This window comes from Danio aesculapii, chromosome 24, assembly GCF_903798145.1.
Source record: "Danio aesculapii chromosome 24, fDanAes4.1, whole genome shotgun sequence".
Classification (NCBI taxonomy): Eukaryota; Metazoa; Chordata; class Actinopteri; order Cypriniformes; family Danionidae; genus Danio; species Danio aesculapii.
In genome coordinates this window covers 28282481-28302611 of record NC_079458.1, presented here as the reverse complement: position 1 = coordinate 28302611, position 20131 = coordinate 28282481, and the positions used below count along the sequence as shown (strand labels likewise).

Sequence of the window (20131 nt, the reverse complement as noted above, 5' to 3'; positions counted from 1 at the left end):
TCCTGTATGGCAGACGGGCTGGATTTTTTTGTGATCACAAACCTATGTAAAACATATGCTAGAGTAATTGGTGGTTCATTCCACTGTGGTAGGAAGGAAAATGAATGAATGAAATGCAGTAACATTAAGATAAATTATGACAATAAAAAACTGTTTTATCTTTTAATATATGTTTAGCAGATATTGCTCATCTATGATCGATTTAGGTCATGCTAATTTGCTATAATAATAGCAATAATATAATAATAGAATATATGCAACAAAAATGATATTCATACTACAGCTTCATTTATTTCAGAATATCTCAAACTTTATACCTAAATACTTTTTTTAAACAATTAGACATGATCATTCTTTCGTTCTTGTGGGGTTATAAAAATCTGAGTTAAAAGGCACATCTCTGTAAACCTAAACAGACTTTTCTCTTTATTTCCAGTATTATGCAAGTTACCTCTAAACATGTAATAAGTTGTTTTTCACATGACGTCATTGATGATATGCGAGACTCAGATGGAGGGCAGGAAGTGATTCTTCTACATAGGAATCGCTATTAGAACATCAAAATGTTTCTGTTTTATGTTGTTTATAATTGTTATTCTCAATATAAATAACGAACCCTTCCATGTAATCTCCTGCTATGTAATCTCCATCTTGTTTTGCAATAATCCATCTTTACTGGCGTTTTGGTGTAATAAACAAGCGTAACGTGAACATCGAGATGTTTGCAGTGGTGAATGTTTGTTGATGTTAAGTTTATCAACGGAACAAACATGAAATGCAAACCTTGTGACAAAACTAGACGGTTATTATCGTGGAGCACTTTTCCCCCTTATAAAAGTAAATAAATAACAACTATGCGTCTATGCTGTTGTATATTTTCATCTGTTATTGCGTGATGTCTGGAAGATATTCACATGAGGAAAAACTGTAGGAATTTATAATATATATGTTTTTGAACCATGTAAAGTGCAAAATATGTGCAACTCTTTGTTAATGAATGCTACATAAAACTGTAGTATAGTAAACTGATAAACTGTAATAAATACTGTAACGGCAGTGTAAACTGTAATGTATTATGAGGATGTATAATTATAGAATAGATTATTGGATACTTTTACTAGTTTATTACTACAGTTGTGTTGTACCACAGCTACTATATAATTACTATGACAGTTTAATTCAAGTAATTATCTATAATATGCTTTCAAACTCTATAGTATTTACTATTATTTTCATGTAACGTAATAGCTTAAACAGTCTGACAGGCCAATATATTTTAGTTCAGTAGAAAACTCTGCCCTCTTCATGATATAGGGATCATGCCCAACATATGTGCTTATTTTCTATTTATAGCTCCTTTGAAATATGTTATACATCACAAAAATATGGACTTTTCTCCATGTCTCCCATTCAGTTTTTTTTTCTGCCCTCCATCTGAATTGTGCATGCCATCAGAACCACGTGATTGAAAACAACATATAGTTTACAGATTACTTGCTTCTGTTATTTAAAAATAATACTGTGTGTCATTGTAACATGTTACATTACTCCTGTATTACCTTTGAGTTACTTTCACTACAAAAACTACAGAAGTAAAACTTTAAAGCAAAATACATCAGATTTTTTCAAAACACAAGTACATTATCCCATATTATTGTGTACCTACTTAGTCAAACAGGCAAATTTGTTTTATTATTATTATTATTATTAAATATTTTTTTACACATATTTATTTTAAATATTTAATATGTATTTATAAATTATATTTATTATTTGTAAATATTTTGCATTTAACATTATATGGAATAGGGTCAGATTAATGACCAAGGCTAAACCAGTCCCTTTGCTAAATCAACTGAGATCTGTCTCATTGTCTGTCTGTCACCATCGCATTTTACTTAAGATGCTTAAGATTGAAACATATCGCTCATGAATAAACATTAAAGGTGCCCTATAATCTAGGCATACATAGACATAGTCAAATAATAAGAGTTCAGTTCATTTAAATAAGCTTTTCTCATACTTTGAGCCTCAGACACAATTTTTTTCTTGTTCTCATGTAAATTCCACAGGTGTAAAACCCAAGTGAAAATGAGCGGAAAACAAAACAGACTGTTACATAACTCACCCAGAAGATTTATATGTACTTTAGGTCACATTTTTCATGTCATCTAGACATGACGAGCTGCCAAGTTATCAGGAGATCAGCAGCAACAACACAGACTGATGTTGCTCTGGGAACAGGGCTAGACTGGGACAAAAAAAGAGCCCTAAACATCATCTAGAGCAGCCCACGCAATCACATGTCTAATTTGCTATTTTCTTAAGATGGACTCTCCATATGCTTAATGGATGTTATATTGTGCAAACTGTATTTTATCACACTATAACACAACACCTAAACCTCACAGGAAACTACTGGCTTTTTTACATTCTTTAAAAAAATTATTCTATATGACTTATACATTTGTTTACTCACGATGACCTCTGTCTATGTCTCCACAGTGAAATAAGTTCCTGTGAATTGGTGTTTATTTTATACACACACACACACACACACACACACGCACACACAGAGACACACACGCGCACACACACACACACACACACACAGTTGGACTAAGTCATCTGTATGTATTAATTCATTAGGAATTATGTAATATTGCTGATTAGAATCTAAATACCGTTTATTTAATATAAAACCAAGAAGCCAAACAATAATCAAAATAAGAAATGCTAAAGGTTTTATTAGGGTTTATTGTAAGTAACCAAATGTTTATAAAACAGTTATGAATTATTATTAATATTTTTAATATTTATACAAATTGCTTGACCTGTTGTGAGATTAATATTTTAATTATAATACATAATTTGATTACAACAATGCTGATTGATTAAAATGTTTTCAATAACTATTATACTTTAAATAATCAACAAAATGAACTGCCACTAGGTGACACCAAATTACAGATTTCATCACTGAATAATTCATTCAATTGATTCGTTTGAATGGCTAATTCACTTAGCAGTATACAAGTGACTGTCTTTACAAATGAATAGTTTATTTGATATATTTGTGGTGGAATTTATTCAACCAAACATTGTTTTGCAATAATAAGTCACACACAAATGCCATTAAAAAGTTTGCAGTACACACACACACCTCTATGTCTTTTCTTTATTACAAACATGCTCTGTTTTAAAAAGGTTTTAAACTTGTAAAACTCATTCTTGAGGAGCAGCTGATCACAGAGAGTTGAACATATTATAATCCCAGTTTCTGAAAGTCCTGTTTTGTGGTCATGTGTATACGTTTTACCACTGTAATATGCAGTTGTAGATCAATTTGGTGGGCGGGGAAACAGCACTCCTACGTCACAATGCGGTGGGACCTCAAAATCACTGGGATTTGGATTCTATTTTTTCTTTGAAAATTAAAAAAAAAGACTTGTGTTTATATCACTCCGATAAGACAGTGGACACACTATACATATCAGAAATGTATTCCAGACATTGAAAGTCAGCGAGACTTAAGTATTGTTTTGTCCAAGTCATGCAGTTTGTGGGTGATTTTAGTTTTTTTTTAGATTATTGCAGCCTAAAATAACTTTTTTGTGGTGCCTTTTCTCAAAACGTGTGCCGATATTTTTTTTTTTTTTTTTTTTTTTTTTTTTTTTTTTTTGCAGCATTTCTTGTGTTGTTTTGTTGTGGCTAAATGTGCATTGTGATAATGTTACATCTAAAGCAGGTCACACAACTAAGGAGAAACGCAACCATACCATACAAATCTATTAGGGCTGCACGAAACTTGAAAAATGTGACATTATATTATTTTTTTTTTCTGCAAATATATATTGTGATATGAATAACATTTCACCAGATGAATTGAAAAGCTGTATTTGGAAATAATTTTAGATTGTTTGGGATGATTTAGTATGGCAGTGCATATCCTTAAAATTAAGAAATAATTAATAAATAATGAATCACAAGCATAGACGAATACTTTAGGGCAAAGATACAAATGCAATAAACAATTCTTAAATGTTTTTTTCTGAGGAGTCTAAAGGGGAGTTTTCAGGTAAATAAATTGCATAATCAAATGTAAAATAACAGTGTGTAGTAACATGCAAATGATAAACTTTCACTTTTTTGTGATTAAACTTTGCTTGTCTCAACAAATCTCATGTGTCTTGAACTGTGCTCCTGGTCAACTATAATACTTACTTGATATTGCAGACCATGCGATGTAACTATTAAAACCTCATTCACACTACGAGCGACTCATAGTGGCAAAGCGACAAGAGACCTTTCATTTCAACTGAGAGTGAGCGACTTTCGGCGACCTCCGTCAACGCGAACATCAGCGACCGTTGGCGACCAGGTGGGCGTGTCGAGCTCCGCAACAGTATCAAGAATCCTTAAACTTTATGCAAATGAAGAGTGACTTTCTTGAGCAACAGCCAATAGGAGCTAATAGGAGCATCAGCTCACAGGATCCTCGATCAGCTCGCTTAGAGGCCGGTTGGATTCTTCGTGCTGCAGACCTACTCAGACCTGCGTTTGCAGCAGGTCGCCACCTAGAGTGACAGGCAGCGACAAAGTTCCTGCTAGTGTGAATAAGGCATGAGGATCCATATATTGTAGAATCATTGCTGAAAAGTTATATTGTGCAGCTCTAATGTCTATGATACCGGATAAGCATTTTTTAATATGCAAATGTAATATGATTAATTTAATATAAAACAGTGACCTGGCTGACCAAAATCTGCTGGAAATTTATGGCAATTAAAAAAAGCCAGGCTTTTCTAAATTTTGCACCATTTTCTTGATTTTGCATTAATTCGCAGAATTCTGGATAGACTGCTCAACACAACAGCTGCCTGTTTTTCTGTTCAGTATACAGTTAAATAAATAAGTAAATTTAAGTTAAGTAAATAATATTTTACTAGATATTTTTCAAGACATTTCTATATAGCTTAAAGTGACATTTAAAGGCTTAACTATGTTAATTTGGTTAACTAGGCAGGTTAGGGTAATTAGGCAAGTTATTGTATAAGATGGTTTGTTCTGTAGAATATATAAAAAATATAGCTTAAAGGGGCTAATAATTCTACAGAAGAACAAATATTATCAGACATACTGTGAAAATTTCCTTGCTCTGTTAAACATAAATAAAATTCAAAGGGGGTTTAATAATTCGGATTTCAACTGTAGGTCATAGAAATTTTGCTTTTTAGCCAGTGGAATTCAGGGAAAAGTCAGTATGATTTTACATTTGTTTAGAGTGGGAAGCCTGAAATGCATTTATTATCAAGTATGCATACTGTTTAACTACATCCAAGTATTATTACTATTGTTTTGGAAGAAAAAGGAGGCTCCTACATGTATTTTGAAAATGAGCATAAAAAAATTTATGGACATAACTGAGTATGATAATCTTTTTATTCGATTAGAAAAATTGTGCATGGAAACAATTTTACTGGACAAATTGGAGTATGAGCATTAAAAAGTCATGTGATTATGTTTTAAGGGATCATGTGACGATAAAAATGTGTGTGTGAATGGGCAAACAAGCAGGCTGAGCACATTGTAAAACATCTGAAATGTTGTTTTGGTCATTCTAAAAACGCCTTAACTGTTTTAGTATTGGTGTTGTTATATTATTAATTAGTTATAATTAATTGATATATATATATTATTAAAACAAAGGATTTAAGGAGGTTCTCCTACTGCAGTAAATTCTGTTTTTTATTTTTATTTTATTTTATATTTGGCACCAGTAAATCAGGAAGTGGCGATTTTGTTCTCTTTGACTCATTGGATGAAAACGATGCTTTATTTTCAAATATTTTATGCAATATTCCAGTTTCACGCATACATTTAATTCACATCTTTGGACGTAAACATAGATTCTCTCTCCATCGATCTTTATCTTATCTTATTTATTTATTTATTTATTTATTTGGATTGCATTTTTTGTATACTGTAGGGATAATTTACAATTTGAACCCAAAGAATGACCAGTCTGTCAGATGAAAAGAGCTGAAGTCAGAGATTGAATAAAAAGACAGTTAACTTGCAGTTTCATCAGAAGAAGCCAGCTTCAACACTCCCTTAGGCCGTTCTGCTTACAATCAAAAAATCAATAAATATTGTACTCTCCATGAAGGGTGTGATTCATGTAACAGGTTTCTATTGGTTAAATCAAAGATAGACAATTTTAAATATGTACATCAATTTGCGGTCATATCTGAATCCAGATAGGGATGGCAACAGGAGGCTTGGGTCAGGTCGCCCGTAGACGATTAAGAGCTGGTCTCAGACCTCTAGATCTGACCCATCGGATGCATATACACACACAAGAGAAAATCTGCTATACAAACCCAAGGTTGTATCTTCGTACTCTCAGCAGTCTTATCAAAATAATTTAAACCCGGTATAAACAGCATTCATGGCTGCTATATTCTTACTACACACAAAGTCTATCTTGCATAAAAAGGAAATCACTTTAAAAAGAATTAACCATAAAAATAGCAAAATCACTGTAGACAGTATTAGCTCATAGAAATAACAATTAAAAAAGTTGTTCCCAGTCGTCAAGCTCAGCAGTTCCACTCAAAAGGTCGCCACGACCTATGACCTGGTTTCGTGGCTCCTGAAAATTATTTTAAAATATACAGACAAAGAGAGAAACATGGACACTGAGCATTCTTACATTAAGCAGTGTTAACTGTATTCATTAGTCAAAATCATTTCAAAGGTAAATACTTATTGAAATAATCATATTAATAAAATAATGAGAAAAGGATAAACGTTGATGCTTGCTGGGAGAGATTGGGAGACAGAAATCTGAATCCATCAATATGTGGATAAAATCAGACTTCTTAACCATTAATCACTCTCAGAACTAGCTAGAGGAGTAGTATTTGGCCAATTTTTTTAACCAGCAGATACTAGACCTCCTTTTTCCAAAATCTCAAGGTTGTTTAATAAAATTTGATAAAAGTGCTGACCGATAGGTGAAGAACATCTACTGTGTCATGCCTCAAAGCATTGTCATATCAGAGAACTGATGAAGACAAATTAATTAATTCTTGTTGTTGACCAACAATCAAATTCAGATCAGACAGCATTTTTTTAAATAGTGTCAGCATTTTTTATTGCCCCTGCAACAGGCAATCATCAGGAAACTTTAACTCCACTTGTGTGGCAGTCACAAAATGTGTACAATAGGAATGAAAGGAGCTGTCCACAAGTATTACAGGACTAGCCAGCACTGGGACAAGTCTGCTTGGATTGTAGTACAGCTTGAGAATGTTAAAGCTCACTTAAGATTAACGACTACTATTGGAAGAAGCATACTGAACTGATCACCTATGCTAAATTGTCAAAGCTAAACAACCTTTTACTGACAGTTTCTAGGGTGCTCTTTAGCCAGATTCCAGGTCAATGAAAGTCTTCATCAGAAACAAAATACATAGTCTGACAAATTTCCAGATAGTTCTGAATTACTCCACTTGTCATGCAAGACAGCCAGGGACTCATGAACACAAAGACATGCTTGTCTGTGCTTAAACCAATACTCTGTTGAGTAACCTCTCTGGTTGCCAACATCAGCCATGGCAGGCCTCTTTCTAGTCTCTATTCACCCGGATGCAGTAGGCCCTGATTCAAAATTTGAATGTGAAATGAAAGCACTCAAGAGCTCCTTGGATCTGCACATGATACGTGGTGGCTAAGCTATGTTTAAAGGGCCATGAACCCCCCATCTCACCAGGGTGTTTTCACACCTCCAGTTTGAAAAAAGTCAGGGAAGTGGGTGAGTCTAGTAAGGGTTTGCATGAAAAGTTCATTGCATGAAGAGTTTCATTATGTGCGCGTGCTGATTTTCACAAAGGCAACACAAATACAGACGCAGGGGAGATAGACAGTGACTATGTTTACATGGACATCAGTAATCAAATTATTTGCCTTAATCTGATTAAGACAAGAATATAATTAAGGTGTTTACATTAGTTGCTTTTTGAATGTTCCTTTCATGATCCCGTTTTACATGTTATAGCACACAGAATGATTAACGTCATTGCGTCATCACGCTATCCATATTTTCTCTGGAGTTTAATTTCGAGTGTTTCATTTTTAATTTGTTGACTTTAACTGTAGTTTGACATTTTCACTTATTAAGGAACGTTTCATGCATTCCCACTCTGACAAACAAGATATTGGAAGCAAGCAACTGCTGGAGGAATGCAATTTTAATGGAATTTGATTCCGCATGCCGAATGGAAGAAAAAAAAACCTCTGTATTTCTCTGTAGATGCAGAGAATAGCATCAAACAGCCGTGTGTGTTTAGACTATGCTGTCACAAAATGTGGCAAAAATCATACACAGTGAAACGCTTACACGACGGTAATAGTTTGATTAAAGTGTTTATGTTTACATTAGAAGAGCAGCATTTACTGCAGATGTTTCAGTCCATAATATTGTAGGGATATTACTGTAAACTTAGTAACTAAATAATTTTGACTAAGGTATGTCTTTAAAAACAGTTGACTGTTGACTCTTGAGTACTGCTGACGACGAACTTTGATCACACACTTACCAAATTGAAGTAAAGTTCAGTCATGACAACTGTCAGAGTAATCAGTTCAACCAGCATTTTATGTCATGTATATAAAATATACATAAGCTTCATTTTGGCAGATAAGATCTGCTAAGCTACTTCTGCTTTAGAGCAAGAATGGTATAGTTATTTCTGCTTAGTCAAGATGAAAAATATCTGCTTTAAATAAGTAAAAGCCCCCAGCAGATCTCTACAGGTGGCGCTGGAAAGGAAGCTGGTAGTATGGCCGGTAGTATGGCCGGTAGTATGGCCGGTAGTATGGCCGGTAGTATGGCCAGTAGTATGGCCAGTAGTTCTGCGTCTGAAGGCTCGTTTCCACTGACTGGTACGGTACGGTTCGGTTTGGTACGGGTCACCTTTATCAGGCTTGCGTTTCCACTAACAAGAGTACCCTTTTGGTGGGCGTAGTGTATGACAGAAAGTTTCAGTCGACGTCATTCTCACTCGAGGAAATGTCTACAATAAAGCTGTAAGGGTCACTTACATATCATAAATGTTACAAAATGTAAATTTATTTATTTACATTTAATTTAAAATTACATCATGAAAAGCACTTCTTACAAAACAGATGCTTTACACACATAAATACTTGTGTAGAAATGTTTATTACTAACTTTTCAATGAACATGAGTTAATTATAACTGCAGATCAATGACAGTGCGAAACAGCCTACTGTAACGTCTGTACTTATATTAAATAACTAAATAAATGAACATTAGTTACAGTTAAAGAACTGTTAGAGAACAATTCCATCATTCTGAGTTCATATTAGTCCAAAATGTGAAGATAATAAGTTAGTTAATCATGGCATTTTGTTCATGTTTGCTGAATAAATAATGTGCTCCTTTTTTTCCGGCTTCTCCTTTGTTTCTTCACGCTTCACTCTCGCAATTGTCAGTGTCTGACAGGATCGGGTTTCAAAAGCACGTCAATAATCAAGCGCAGGTTATTATCATCAGCTCAAGAAGTTTGTTATTTCAGATATAATGTTAGACGCGCGCGAGCGCTAGCAAGAAAGCGAAACCGCTCGCGCCTCAGACTGGCTCGTAAAAAACTACGCCGCACAGGGTAAATCTGTTCTTCTTCTTGGCTTTGTAGCTGTTCATCCAGACGACGACAAGGTTTGTTTGAGCCCAGATCGACCATGGCTCATTATTATATGTATTTATAATTCCGCTGTAATCTCTCGGCTGTGTATTTCAAACATGGCGGGTTTTTTGTTTTCATTCTGGCTTGTTGCGTAAGTGAATGACGTATCTCTGTAAACCAATAGCATTCAGCTGCGCATGTGGCTCCGCCTTTTGGTACTCTTTCTCGTGTTTGGTACCTTTTCGAAAGAGTGCCGAAAAAGTGGTACGGTTCGGTTCGGTACGCTTTTTGACAGTGGAAACGGCCATATAAGCGTACCAAACCGAACCATACCATACCACTCAGTAGAAACTGAGTGACACAATAGGTGATTTGACACAATAGGTGATTATTAGAGTTTCATCCTTGAACTATGAATTTAGTTCCCTGGTTGGAATGGTTAATTTTAGGTAAAAATTTAAATGAACTATGTGATTTATAATGGTTTTCATGTTAATAGAAGGCAATGGAAAAGTTGCCAGACAATGAGTAACCTGGCACATAAGCAAATACTCACTTCCAGCTTTAAAGCTAGGAAGAGGATGTGGGCTGACGCAGTTAGTGATGAGACTCTTGAATTGTTGACACACAGCTGGAATTAGACGCAGAGTGGGCAGTTTTACCAGTAAGCTGACATGTGTGGCAAGTTTTAACAAAATTGAAAACATCAGTACATAGAATTCTGTCATACTTCTTTACCCTTGCATGACCAGCAAGGCAGTTTTTTTTAATTACTGGTTAAAACTTAATGGGCACTATAAGCTGGACTATAAGATCACCAATACAATCACCAGAAATAATAGTCACAGTTAGAGATGTACACACTTCGTAGGCTTTACTTCAGTCTTTGCTAGGCCAGCAGATTGAGTTGCTGCACAAACTACAAACAACTTTGACTTGTGGATGATTGTTTTCCAATTATCGGATGGCAACATTGCCTGAAAAGCGGTCTTAACATTATCATATTTGTTTAATGGCTGAATCAAATGCAAATTGTTAGCAATGTTTACCTCGGGACAAACTGGGGCTTTTAATTATAGTTTCCCCTCTTTTATTAAGTTTAGGCATTGATGCTCGACCCATTGCTGTCGCTTCATTCTACTTTCATCAAGCTCTTGTTCTAATGTACTTGTTCATATTCTAAATACCATTTTTCACATTGAGTGTCATTCTGAAAAACAACAATTCTTTCTGCTGCTCAAAGGAGAGGGCACATAGAGCAGACAGGCGGATGCCTTCACCAGCTCGTTTATCCCATATTTGCTTACATAATGACATTTCAGAGCAATAACCTATTAAAGCAATATTGCATTCAAGGTCAAAATAGGCTGGGCAAACACCACACACAACTCAAACCATCAATCCACACTCCCTGCACCTCAACCCTTCTTCAAACAAAGTGAGCATTTACCACTTGTCCAAAATAAGGCAAAAATGAGGCAGACATTTGCAAAATAAACAGTTTTAACTAGGGATGTACCGTTACTGACATCAGTATCTGGCCATGTATTCGTACTAGAACATGTATCACGCCTTCAAAATTAACTGCCCTCATTTTCATATATCATTTGATATATATAAAAAGATGGATAGATAGATAGATAGATAGATAGATAGATAGATAGATAGATAGATAGATAGATAGAAAGATAGATATCTAAGATGATGATTAGACTACATAATATAACAAGCTAAGTTTTTTTTTTTCGAGCTCGCTGCATTCTGCTTTCTGCCACAAGTGCAACAAAACAAAGTCTAATGTAATTTTTGATTGCTTACAAACAACGACTAATGAATGGTTAAATGTTTGTGCCAAAGCTACGAAGGTGATGGCGGCAGTGGCAATTGCTCTTGGCCCAGTTGTTACGTGTATAGATTTTATGTCATTACCCATTTTAAAGTGTTACCTGTGTGTTATTAATGGTGAATATGTGTGTAAATGTGCAAATGTTTTCAGGCATGGGGTACACACCATGATTCTGGTCCCTATGAACACACCAGGAGTGAAGAAGATAAGGCCACTTACTGTTTTTGGACAGGACGGTGAGTTCTGAGTAAACATTTGTCATGCAACATGAAGCTTATCGGATCCTCTCACCTCAAGTTCACTGTTTGATGGTTTCTTTTCATCTATATGCTTTATGACCTGTTTCCACAGAGTGGTATGGTACAGTACAAGTCGGTACGCTTTTATGCCTGTTTCCACTGTCAAAAGGTACCAAAAAGCAAACCGTATCATACCAATTTTTGGCTACACTTTCCAAAGGGTACCTAGCACGACAAAAGGGTACCAAAAGGCAGAGCTAGATGTTTAGCTGAACGCTATTTGTTTACAGAGAAACATCACTAGTTTACAAGCCAGGATAATGAAAACAAAGTAAGTGCCATTTTTTTAAATACAGAGCCATGAAATTACATCGTTATAATATATACATATATAAATATATAAACAAGCCTTGTCGTCCTCTTGATAAACTGACACAAAGCCAAGAAGAAGAGCTGAATCCGCCATTTGTCCTCTTGTTGTTTATGAGGCTGTCTAAAAGCACAAGCTGTTTCACTTTGTCCAGAGAGCTTGCATGAGCGTCTATATTTCAAATAACAAAATGTTTGAGCTTCTGCAATTCAATCCTTTCAGAAACGGACAAGCGCAAGAGTGAAGTGCGAAATAACAAAAGAGCAAATGATTCTTTCAGCAACCTAAAAGATGAAAAAACTGCAATGTTTAATTATCATCATCGCCTTTTGGACTATTATGAACTCTAAATTATGTATTTACTTTTTAACAAGATGTGTTAACATTACATGTGTTGGTGATATAAAGATGAGAGGTTTGTACTGACTATATATGTGTTGTATCTTTTATGAAGCCAAATAAAGCCAAAATGTAAGTTTTGGGTATTTTTATTTGTAATTGGTAACATTTCAGTGACTGCAAGTCTCTGTATGTGTTCATAAATGTTTTTTTTCTCGCATTATCATTGTTCTGCAGCTATAATCAAATCATGTTCATAGAATGGTTAATAATAAACATTTATTTATACATAAGTATTTATGTATTAATACCATTGGTACCCTTTGGCAGTGGATACAAAGCCTAATAAAGGTGACCCGTACCAAACCGTACTATACCGTACTGTACCACTCAGTGGAAACGGGCCATAAAAGCCCATTTCTCATTATCATTCCACATCTGCATCACTCTCTCATGCTCAGTTTGATTCTCTCCAGCATTGTTTTTGTCTTTCCACTGCATCTTTCCAGTATGCACTCTGCAGTGACACAGATTGTAGATTATGTGTGTAGGAAATTCTAAGAATTTCCATACCATACAGTGAAATTAAGTTTATCTTTGCAGATGCGATTCATGGTGGCCATTTTGAGATCTACTTCGACAATGTGAGAGTTCCTGCTTCCAACATTATCCTTGGTGAGATGCATTTATGAAAATGTGTGTTTATTTCTGCACTGATCCATCAAATGTATGTGTTTGCATTCAATAACTTCCAAACACTGGGCGCTTATAGAAATTAATCAAATCTTTTTGGAATACTAGAAAATACTTAAAAAGAAAAGTAAAAAAAAAGCTATCTATCTATATATATTTGAGCAAATGTTTCTTCTCTGATTGGCTGTTTGAAGGTGAGGGGCGGGGTTTTGAGATAGCTCAGAAACGGCTGGGGCCTGGTAGACTTCATCACTGCATGAGGGCAGTAGGACTGGCAGAGTGTGCACTGGAGTTGCTCTGCCATCGTTCAGCCCAAAGACAAACCTTTGGAAAAAGACTTTACCAACATGTACGTATGTGATGTTTTTGATTGTAGTTTATAAATTATATTTCACTGCTTGTTAAATATGTTCTGTTTAACTGTGTATGTGACAAATAATAATCTTTAATTTTGATTCTTGAATCAATATATTTTACATTTACTTATATAAGATATAAGATATATTTTAGATTGCCATTTATGTTGCAGTACACAATAGAAAAAAATGTGTATATAAAAAAAGCACATATGCTCTAAAACATGCTGCTTATTTGGACTTTTAAGAAATGCTCTGCTCTGTCCTGTGTCGGTTTCCCAGCACACATTAGTTTCAACTGACATTTTTTATTTGCCTTCATGTATTTAACCCCACCCCCCACCCTTTAAATTTTCCTCGTTTCATTCTTGTTTCAGTTGAAAGACTGTTCATCATCATCATTGTTGTGTCATACAGTTTACAGTACATTTAATTACAATTAATTGTTCAAACATTAAATTCAGTTAGCTAAGTATAATCATTGGGAGTGTACTATTTCTGCAATAAGAGCTCCTTTTTAATTATACTTAATTATTTATTTTCACAAGGGTGTCCTGATGTTGGGTTGTGGATGAAACATTGTATGTTTATCAGGAGATTATAATAGACCATAGGAGCAATAGAATGACTGTTTAATTATTGTTGTATATAGAGATGGTCCTCAAACTTGCCAGAGTAAAATCTTGACATAGACAGCATGTTACATGTCGCACAAGAGACAGCAATATACTGGATCACTGCTATACTACAATAAAGGATGCATACCGCTCCGTCCAACGAGCAGCTTTGGGACACTCTGACCATTGTTTGATTCATCTCATTCCAACCTACAGGCAGAAACTGAAAACAGCCAAACCTGTATTAAGATCTGTGAAAAGATGGACTAACGAAACAGAGCGGGATCTACAAGCCTGTTTCGACCTCACTGACTGGAGTGTTTTTGAAGCTGCTGCAAACGATCTGGATGAGCTCACAGAGACTGAAACATCTTATATCAGTTTCTGTGAAGACGTGTGCATTCCTACCAGGACTCAACTCACATACAACAATGACAAACCATGGTTCACTGTAAAACTCAGACAGCTACGTCAGGCCAAGGAGGTTGCTTACAGGAATGGGGATAGGGCCTTGTATAAACAGGCCAAATACACTGGAAAAGGAGGTCAGAGTCGCAAAAAGGAACTATTCTGAGAAACTAAGGAGTGAGTTCTCTTCCAGCGACTCAGCATCTGTGTGGAAAAGTCTGAAAAACATCACAAACTACAAGACACCCTCCCCCAGCACTGTAGACAATGAACGACTTGCAAACGACCTGAATGAGTTTTACTGCCGGTTTGAGGAAACCCCCCACATCCACTCTGAACTGCTCTTCATGCCACCATTAACAACTCCACCACCCCTCGCCTCCCCCATACCTGCACTTCAGTTTAGTGAAGATGAGGTCCGCCAGGTCTTCCGGAAACAGAAGAGGAAAAAAGCACCAGGCCCAGATTTTATAACACCAGCCTGTTTAAAATACTGTGCTGACCAACTGGCCCCCATCTTCACCCTGATCTTCAACAAATCACTGGAGTGGTGTGAAGTGCCCTCCTGCCTCAAACGCTCCACCATCATCCCCATCCCAAAGAAACCCAAACTTACAGGACTAAATGACTACAGACCGGTGGCACTAACATCTGTGGTCATGAAGTCTTTTGAAAAACTGGTGCTGGCCCACCTGAAGGACATCACTGAACCCTCACTGGACTCTCTTCAGTTTGCCTACAGAGCAAACAGGTCTGTGGATGATGCAGTAAATATGGGACTGCATTACGTTCTGCAACACCTAGACAGACCAGGGACCTATGTGAGGATCATGTTTGTTAGCATCATGGACAGCATTGTGGCAGCAGTGGAGTCATTCAGGTTCCTGGCCACCACCATCTCTCAAGACCTGAAGTGGGACACTCACATTGATTCCATTGTTAAAAAAGCTCAACAGAGGCTGTACTTTCTTCGTCAGCTGAGGAAGTTTAACCTCCCAAAGGAGCTGCTGAAACAGTTCTACACCTCCATCATTGAATCAGTTATCTGCACATCAATAACTGTCTGGTTTAGCTCAGCTACTAAATACGACCTCCAAAGAATACGTCAAATAGTTCGGACTGCTGAGCGAATCACTGGTACAACCCTTCCTACTCCCCAAGAACTGTACTTATCCAGAGCGAGCAGAACAGCTGCCAAAATCACTCTGTACCCCTCACACCCAGCACACTGCCTCTTTGAACTTTTACCTTCTGGTCGACGCTACAGAGCACTGCGCACCAGAACAGCCCGACACAGAAACAGTTTCTTCCCTCAGGCAATCCATCTCATGAACACTAGATGATAATAATTGCGAAACCAACATCACTACTTGCTATACACTTTTATACACATATACACTTATTTAACAACACACTTTACATGCCAATTTGCACATAACAGCTGCACATATAATGTTGTATATAGTAATAAACATGTACATACACTTGTCAATCTGTATATTTGCACTCACTACTTCTATTTTTTTTTTAAATATATTTATTGTCTGTTTTTTGTCCTGTCTCTGTAATCCTGTTGCACTGTAGAAGCTCTGTCACGAAAACAAATTCCTCGTATGTGTGAACATACCTAGCAATAAAGTTCTTTCTGATTCAGAGTAAAATCTTGTATTGCCCACTGACTGCCCTAACCTCATGGCTTTTTGCTGACATCCTGTGGATGAAAGGTGTATTGCAGCTTGTGCATTTTGTACACATACTGCACATCAATCATGTAGTGTTGATTTAGTTTTGTGTCATTGTCAAGCTTTAATAATGAAGTTTGTTTCTGGCTTTAGGAGGTGGTAGCTCATTGGATAGCTGAATGTCGAATCACAATTGCACAGACGCGTCTTTTGACACTACATGCTGCTCACACACTTGACACACAGGGCAACAAGGCTGCAAGGAAACAGGTAACATTTTGGCATTATCATTCTTTTGCTTAGAAATGGTTTGATATTCTGTGATTTAAGTTTGAAGTGGTTAAACTTATTACTGTCTCTTACACTGTTAATATCTCAGTCATCATTGTCTAGTTCATGAATTGACAATTTGTAAGAAGATGAAAGAGCAGAGATTAACCCTGACATATTGAATGACCTTGAATCACACATACACAGCATAGACTCTTCAATAGTTTACTCTTATATTGGAATCTATGTCTGTCACTCAGAATCAACAGAAATACATTTTTTTGTAAACACTGCTCATATGCTTAGTAAAGACAGAAGGATGGAAGCTATTATCTTTGGAAACCAAAACCAAATTTTAAATATGGTCCTTTAAACTCAGTGAAACATTTGGGAGTTATTTTTGATTCCGCTCTTAAATTTGACCAACATTTAAATTCACTATAGTTAAGTTTTTTTTCTTTCTTTAACTTCTGTAATAGGTTAAATCCTTTATATCTTTTGAAGATGTTGAAAAAGTTTTACATGTCTTTTCTTTAATAAGTGTGGACTACTGTACTGTAAGTATATTTTAGTCTACCCTAGTCTTTCATGTCATGACGTTAAATGGTTCAATATGCCACTGACAGATTTTAACTAGGGTTCCTTAGCAAGCACACATTGCTCCAGTGTTAGTGTCTTGAAATTGGTTGCCTGCCAGTGTGTTATAGGTTTGAATTGAACGTGCTGTTGAGGGCGGCGTGGTGGCACAGTTTGTAGCGATGCCGCCTCACTGCAAGAAGGTTCAAGCCTCAGCTGAGTCAGTGGACATTTCTGTGTGGAGCTTGCATGTTCTCTTGGTGTTCGCGTGGGTTTCCTCTGGGTGTTTCAGTTTCCCTCACAAGTCCAAAAACATATGGTATAGGTGAATTGGGTAAGCTAAATTGTCCGTAGTGTATGTGTGTGAATGAGTGTATGGGTGTTTCCCACTGATGGGTTGCAGCTGGAAAGGCATCTACTGCATAAAACATATGCTGGATAAGTTGGTGGTTCATTCTACTGTGGCGATTGATTAATAAAGGGACTAAGCCGAAAAGAAAATGATGAATGAATGTTGTTGTTGATTTTTAAGTGTTTAATTGTTATGGCTCCTGTTTGCTTGTCAGACCCTGTAAATGTGAATAGGGCAGCCAGATGCTTGTAATCCTCAGACAGCATTAGTTTGTCATACTGACAAACAAGACCAAAGCTGAGATATAAATTAATATATATCAATAAAAAAATAAATACATTACGTTAAATTAAACTAAACAGGTTCCTATGAGAGTGATGCTCACTAAGGTGAATCCCAAGGTTAATGTCTAATCCCAAGTCATGCAAACACTCCCTTTCCTTCTGCTTAGTTGCTGATTTGTCAAGGGTAGCCACAGCGGAATGGGCCGCCAATTACTCTGGCATATGTTTATCTGTTTACACTGGGATATATCTTTGGACTCTGGTGGAAGCTGGAGAAAACCCACACAAACATGAGGAGAACATGCAAACTTCACACAGATAGTTCTCCACAATATACTAATTTTTTAGGAGCAAGTAGCAAAAGAGGTGTAGAATACTTGTGTAGTTCTAGTTGGTTAAAAATCTTTTGATCAGATTAATATAAATGTTACTGTTGAAGGATGTTCCACTGAAGAGCAGAAATAACAGCCCCAACCAAGCAAGCCAAATGTGACAGTGACTCTAAAGGCCGTCACACACTGGATGCACATGACAGTTGAAAGAATAGGCCGTCACACACCGGATGCGTCGCTCAGCACTGCAACACGGTGCACACGTGACAGTTGAAAATAATTAATAAATAGGAAAAGTAAAAGGATTATTAATAGGAAAAGTGATCAGTGGGTTAGGGGAGGCCATTGTGGAGAGGTTTTCTGACGGGTGGTAACTTTGTAGTACTTTTTGACATCAGCTTCAAGCCCAGGCCAGTAAAAATGGTCACCGATCTGTTGTGCCATGTTAGAGTGGCCCGGATCTAGAGTTGGCCAACTCTAGTACAGTGAGGACTTAATTTTCCAGTCTGGTACCACCTGCCCCCTGTCTTCTGCCCCGTTGCTGGGTGACACATTACAGCAGACCATTTGTAATAGCAAAGTAGGTGAATGGATGCTTTTGGCAGTCTTTCTTCACCAACCACTATTTGCACTTGTGACCAGCAGTTTCTTAGTGTGTCATCTTCACACTGCACTCTTCCAAATGAGCCACCAACGATAACCTGCTGAAAGAGGTAAGTAGAAAAAATTGTAACCTCACCGCTATCTTTTGTCGGCCAGAAGGGCTGGCTGGCAGTCCATGTTGAATGAGCCTGGCTACGGCGCCGTGGCTTGACTCTGTCTGCCAATGTTTGAGGCCTTTGCGTGCCTGGACTGGCTGGAATGGTGACCCGCTGAGCTAGTATATATTGGGTATCTCTGAACTGAGCTGAACTACCCCAGGCCGGACCAGAGTAATGGCACTCATGGTATTGAGTAAAGCAATAAATGGCTTGCCATCCAGCAGTACTTTTCTAAAAGGAGCACTTGGAAGTATTGTTTGGCGTATCAAACACCCAGCCATCCACCAGGCTCTGGATTGCTAGAAGTTACTCACCCTACAGCGTTGAGCCATCGCTCTCTCCCCTGCAACCCAATTTAGTTTTCACTATTTTACTATTTTGAAACTTCGAGATTAGATGTAAAAGTTTGTTTTCTTACAGATCATGTATTTATGCATCCTTTTCTGCCCACATTCTCCACCAGTTGTGGTGAGAAGAGGGATAAACGCAGCACAAAACTGACAGATGAATCAAAAACCCTGGAGCGTAGTTTATGTACATAGGTGCCTGTGAAGTGACTGGGGGAAAGGTAACTAGTGATGTCTGGTCAGTTGAGTGCTCATGCTCCAGGGTGAAAGCTGTTGTGGTCTGTGCAGGTGTGACACTGATCTAGCCGCTCAAGTCTGGGTGAGAGAGAGTGAGTTATCATGTGGATTTGTTGGATTTTCCAGGCTCACTGTGTTTTTTCCTCCGCTGCTTATTTCCTCTCCTCTTTATAGGGCACAGCTGGCAGCGATTGGCATGGATGAGAGTTTTGCAGGTGATGGTGATTTGGCTCTCTGGCAAAATGACATTGGAATGCTCACCACAATACAGAAACATTACGTGAAGATTTTTGTCCTGAATATTTACCTGGAATTTATGGAGTTTTAGATAGAAATACTTCTAAGTGTTCCTTTTAGAAATGTGTACAAACCCTGTACAGAGTAATACATTAAATCATGCAGAACATCAGGTGGAAATTCGGTTACTCGAAAGCAAGCAAGACACATTCTCTTTTTACACCCTGCCCTTGGGTTTCCTTTTAGCTCCTCTATAAACTGATTGTGCCGGTCTATGTTTTTAAAGAAACTTACAGACTATTTACGTAGCCATATTTGGAATTTACTTACACACCGGCATATTATTAGCAAAGGAAATTTGAAAAGATTACATACAGGCTGCTAATTTTCTTTTCTGAAAGTGATCACAAACAGTTGGTGTTAAATCCATCAAGCAAAATTTACTCTATACTGCATCTACTATGAGTCTGGC

The 20131-nt window shown here is 36.9% G+C and overlaps 1 protein-coding gene across 1 annotated transcript in view; it reads left to right on the top strand.

Moving 5' to 3' along the window:
* Nucleotides 1–20131, top strand: part of acad11 (acyl-CoA dehydrogenase family, member 11) — a 104114-nt gene that overhangs the window by 76759 nt on the left and 7224 nt on the right. Inside the window, exons 15-18 of the mRNA XM_056450163.1 lie at nucleotides 11710–11795; nucleotides 13111–13182; nucleotides 13395–13549; nucleotides 16417–16533. Coding sequence (XP_056306138.1) covers nucleotides 11710–11795; nucleotides 13111–13182; nucleotides 13395–13549; nucleotides 16417–16533 — 430 coding nt within the window. The remainder of the gene's footprint in view (nucleotides 1–11709; nucleotides 11796–13110; nucleotides 13183–13394; nucleotides 13550–16416; nucleotides 16534–20131) is intronic.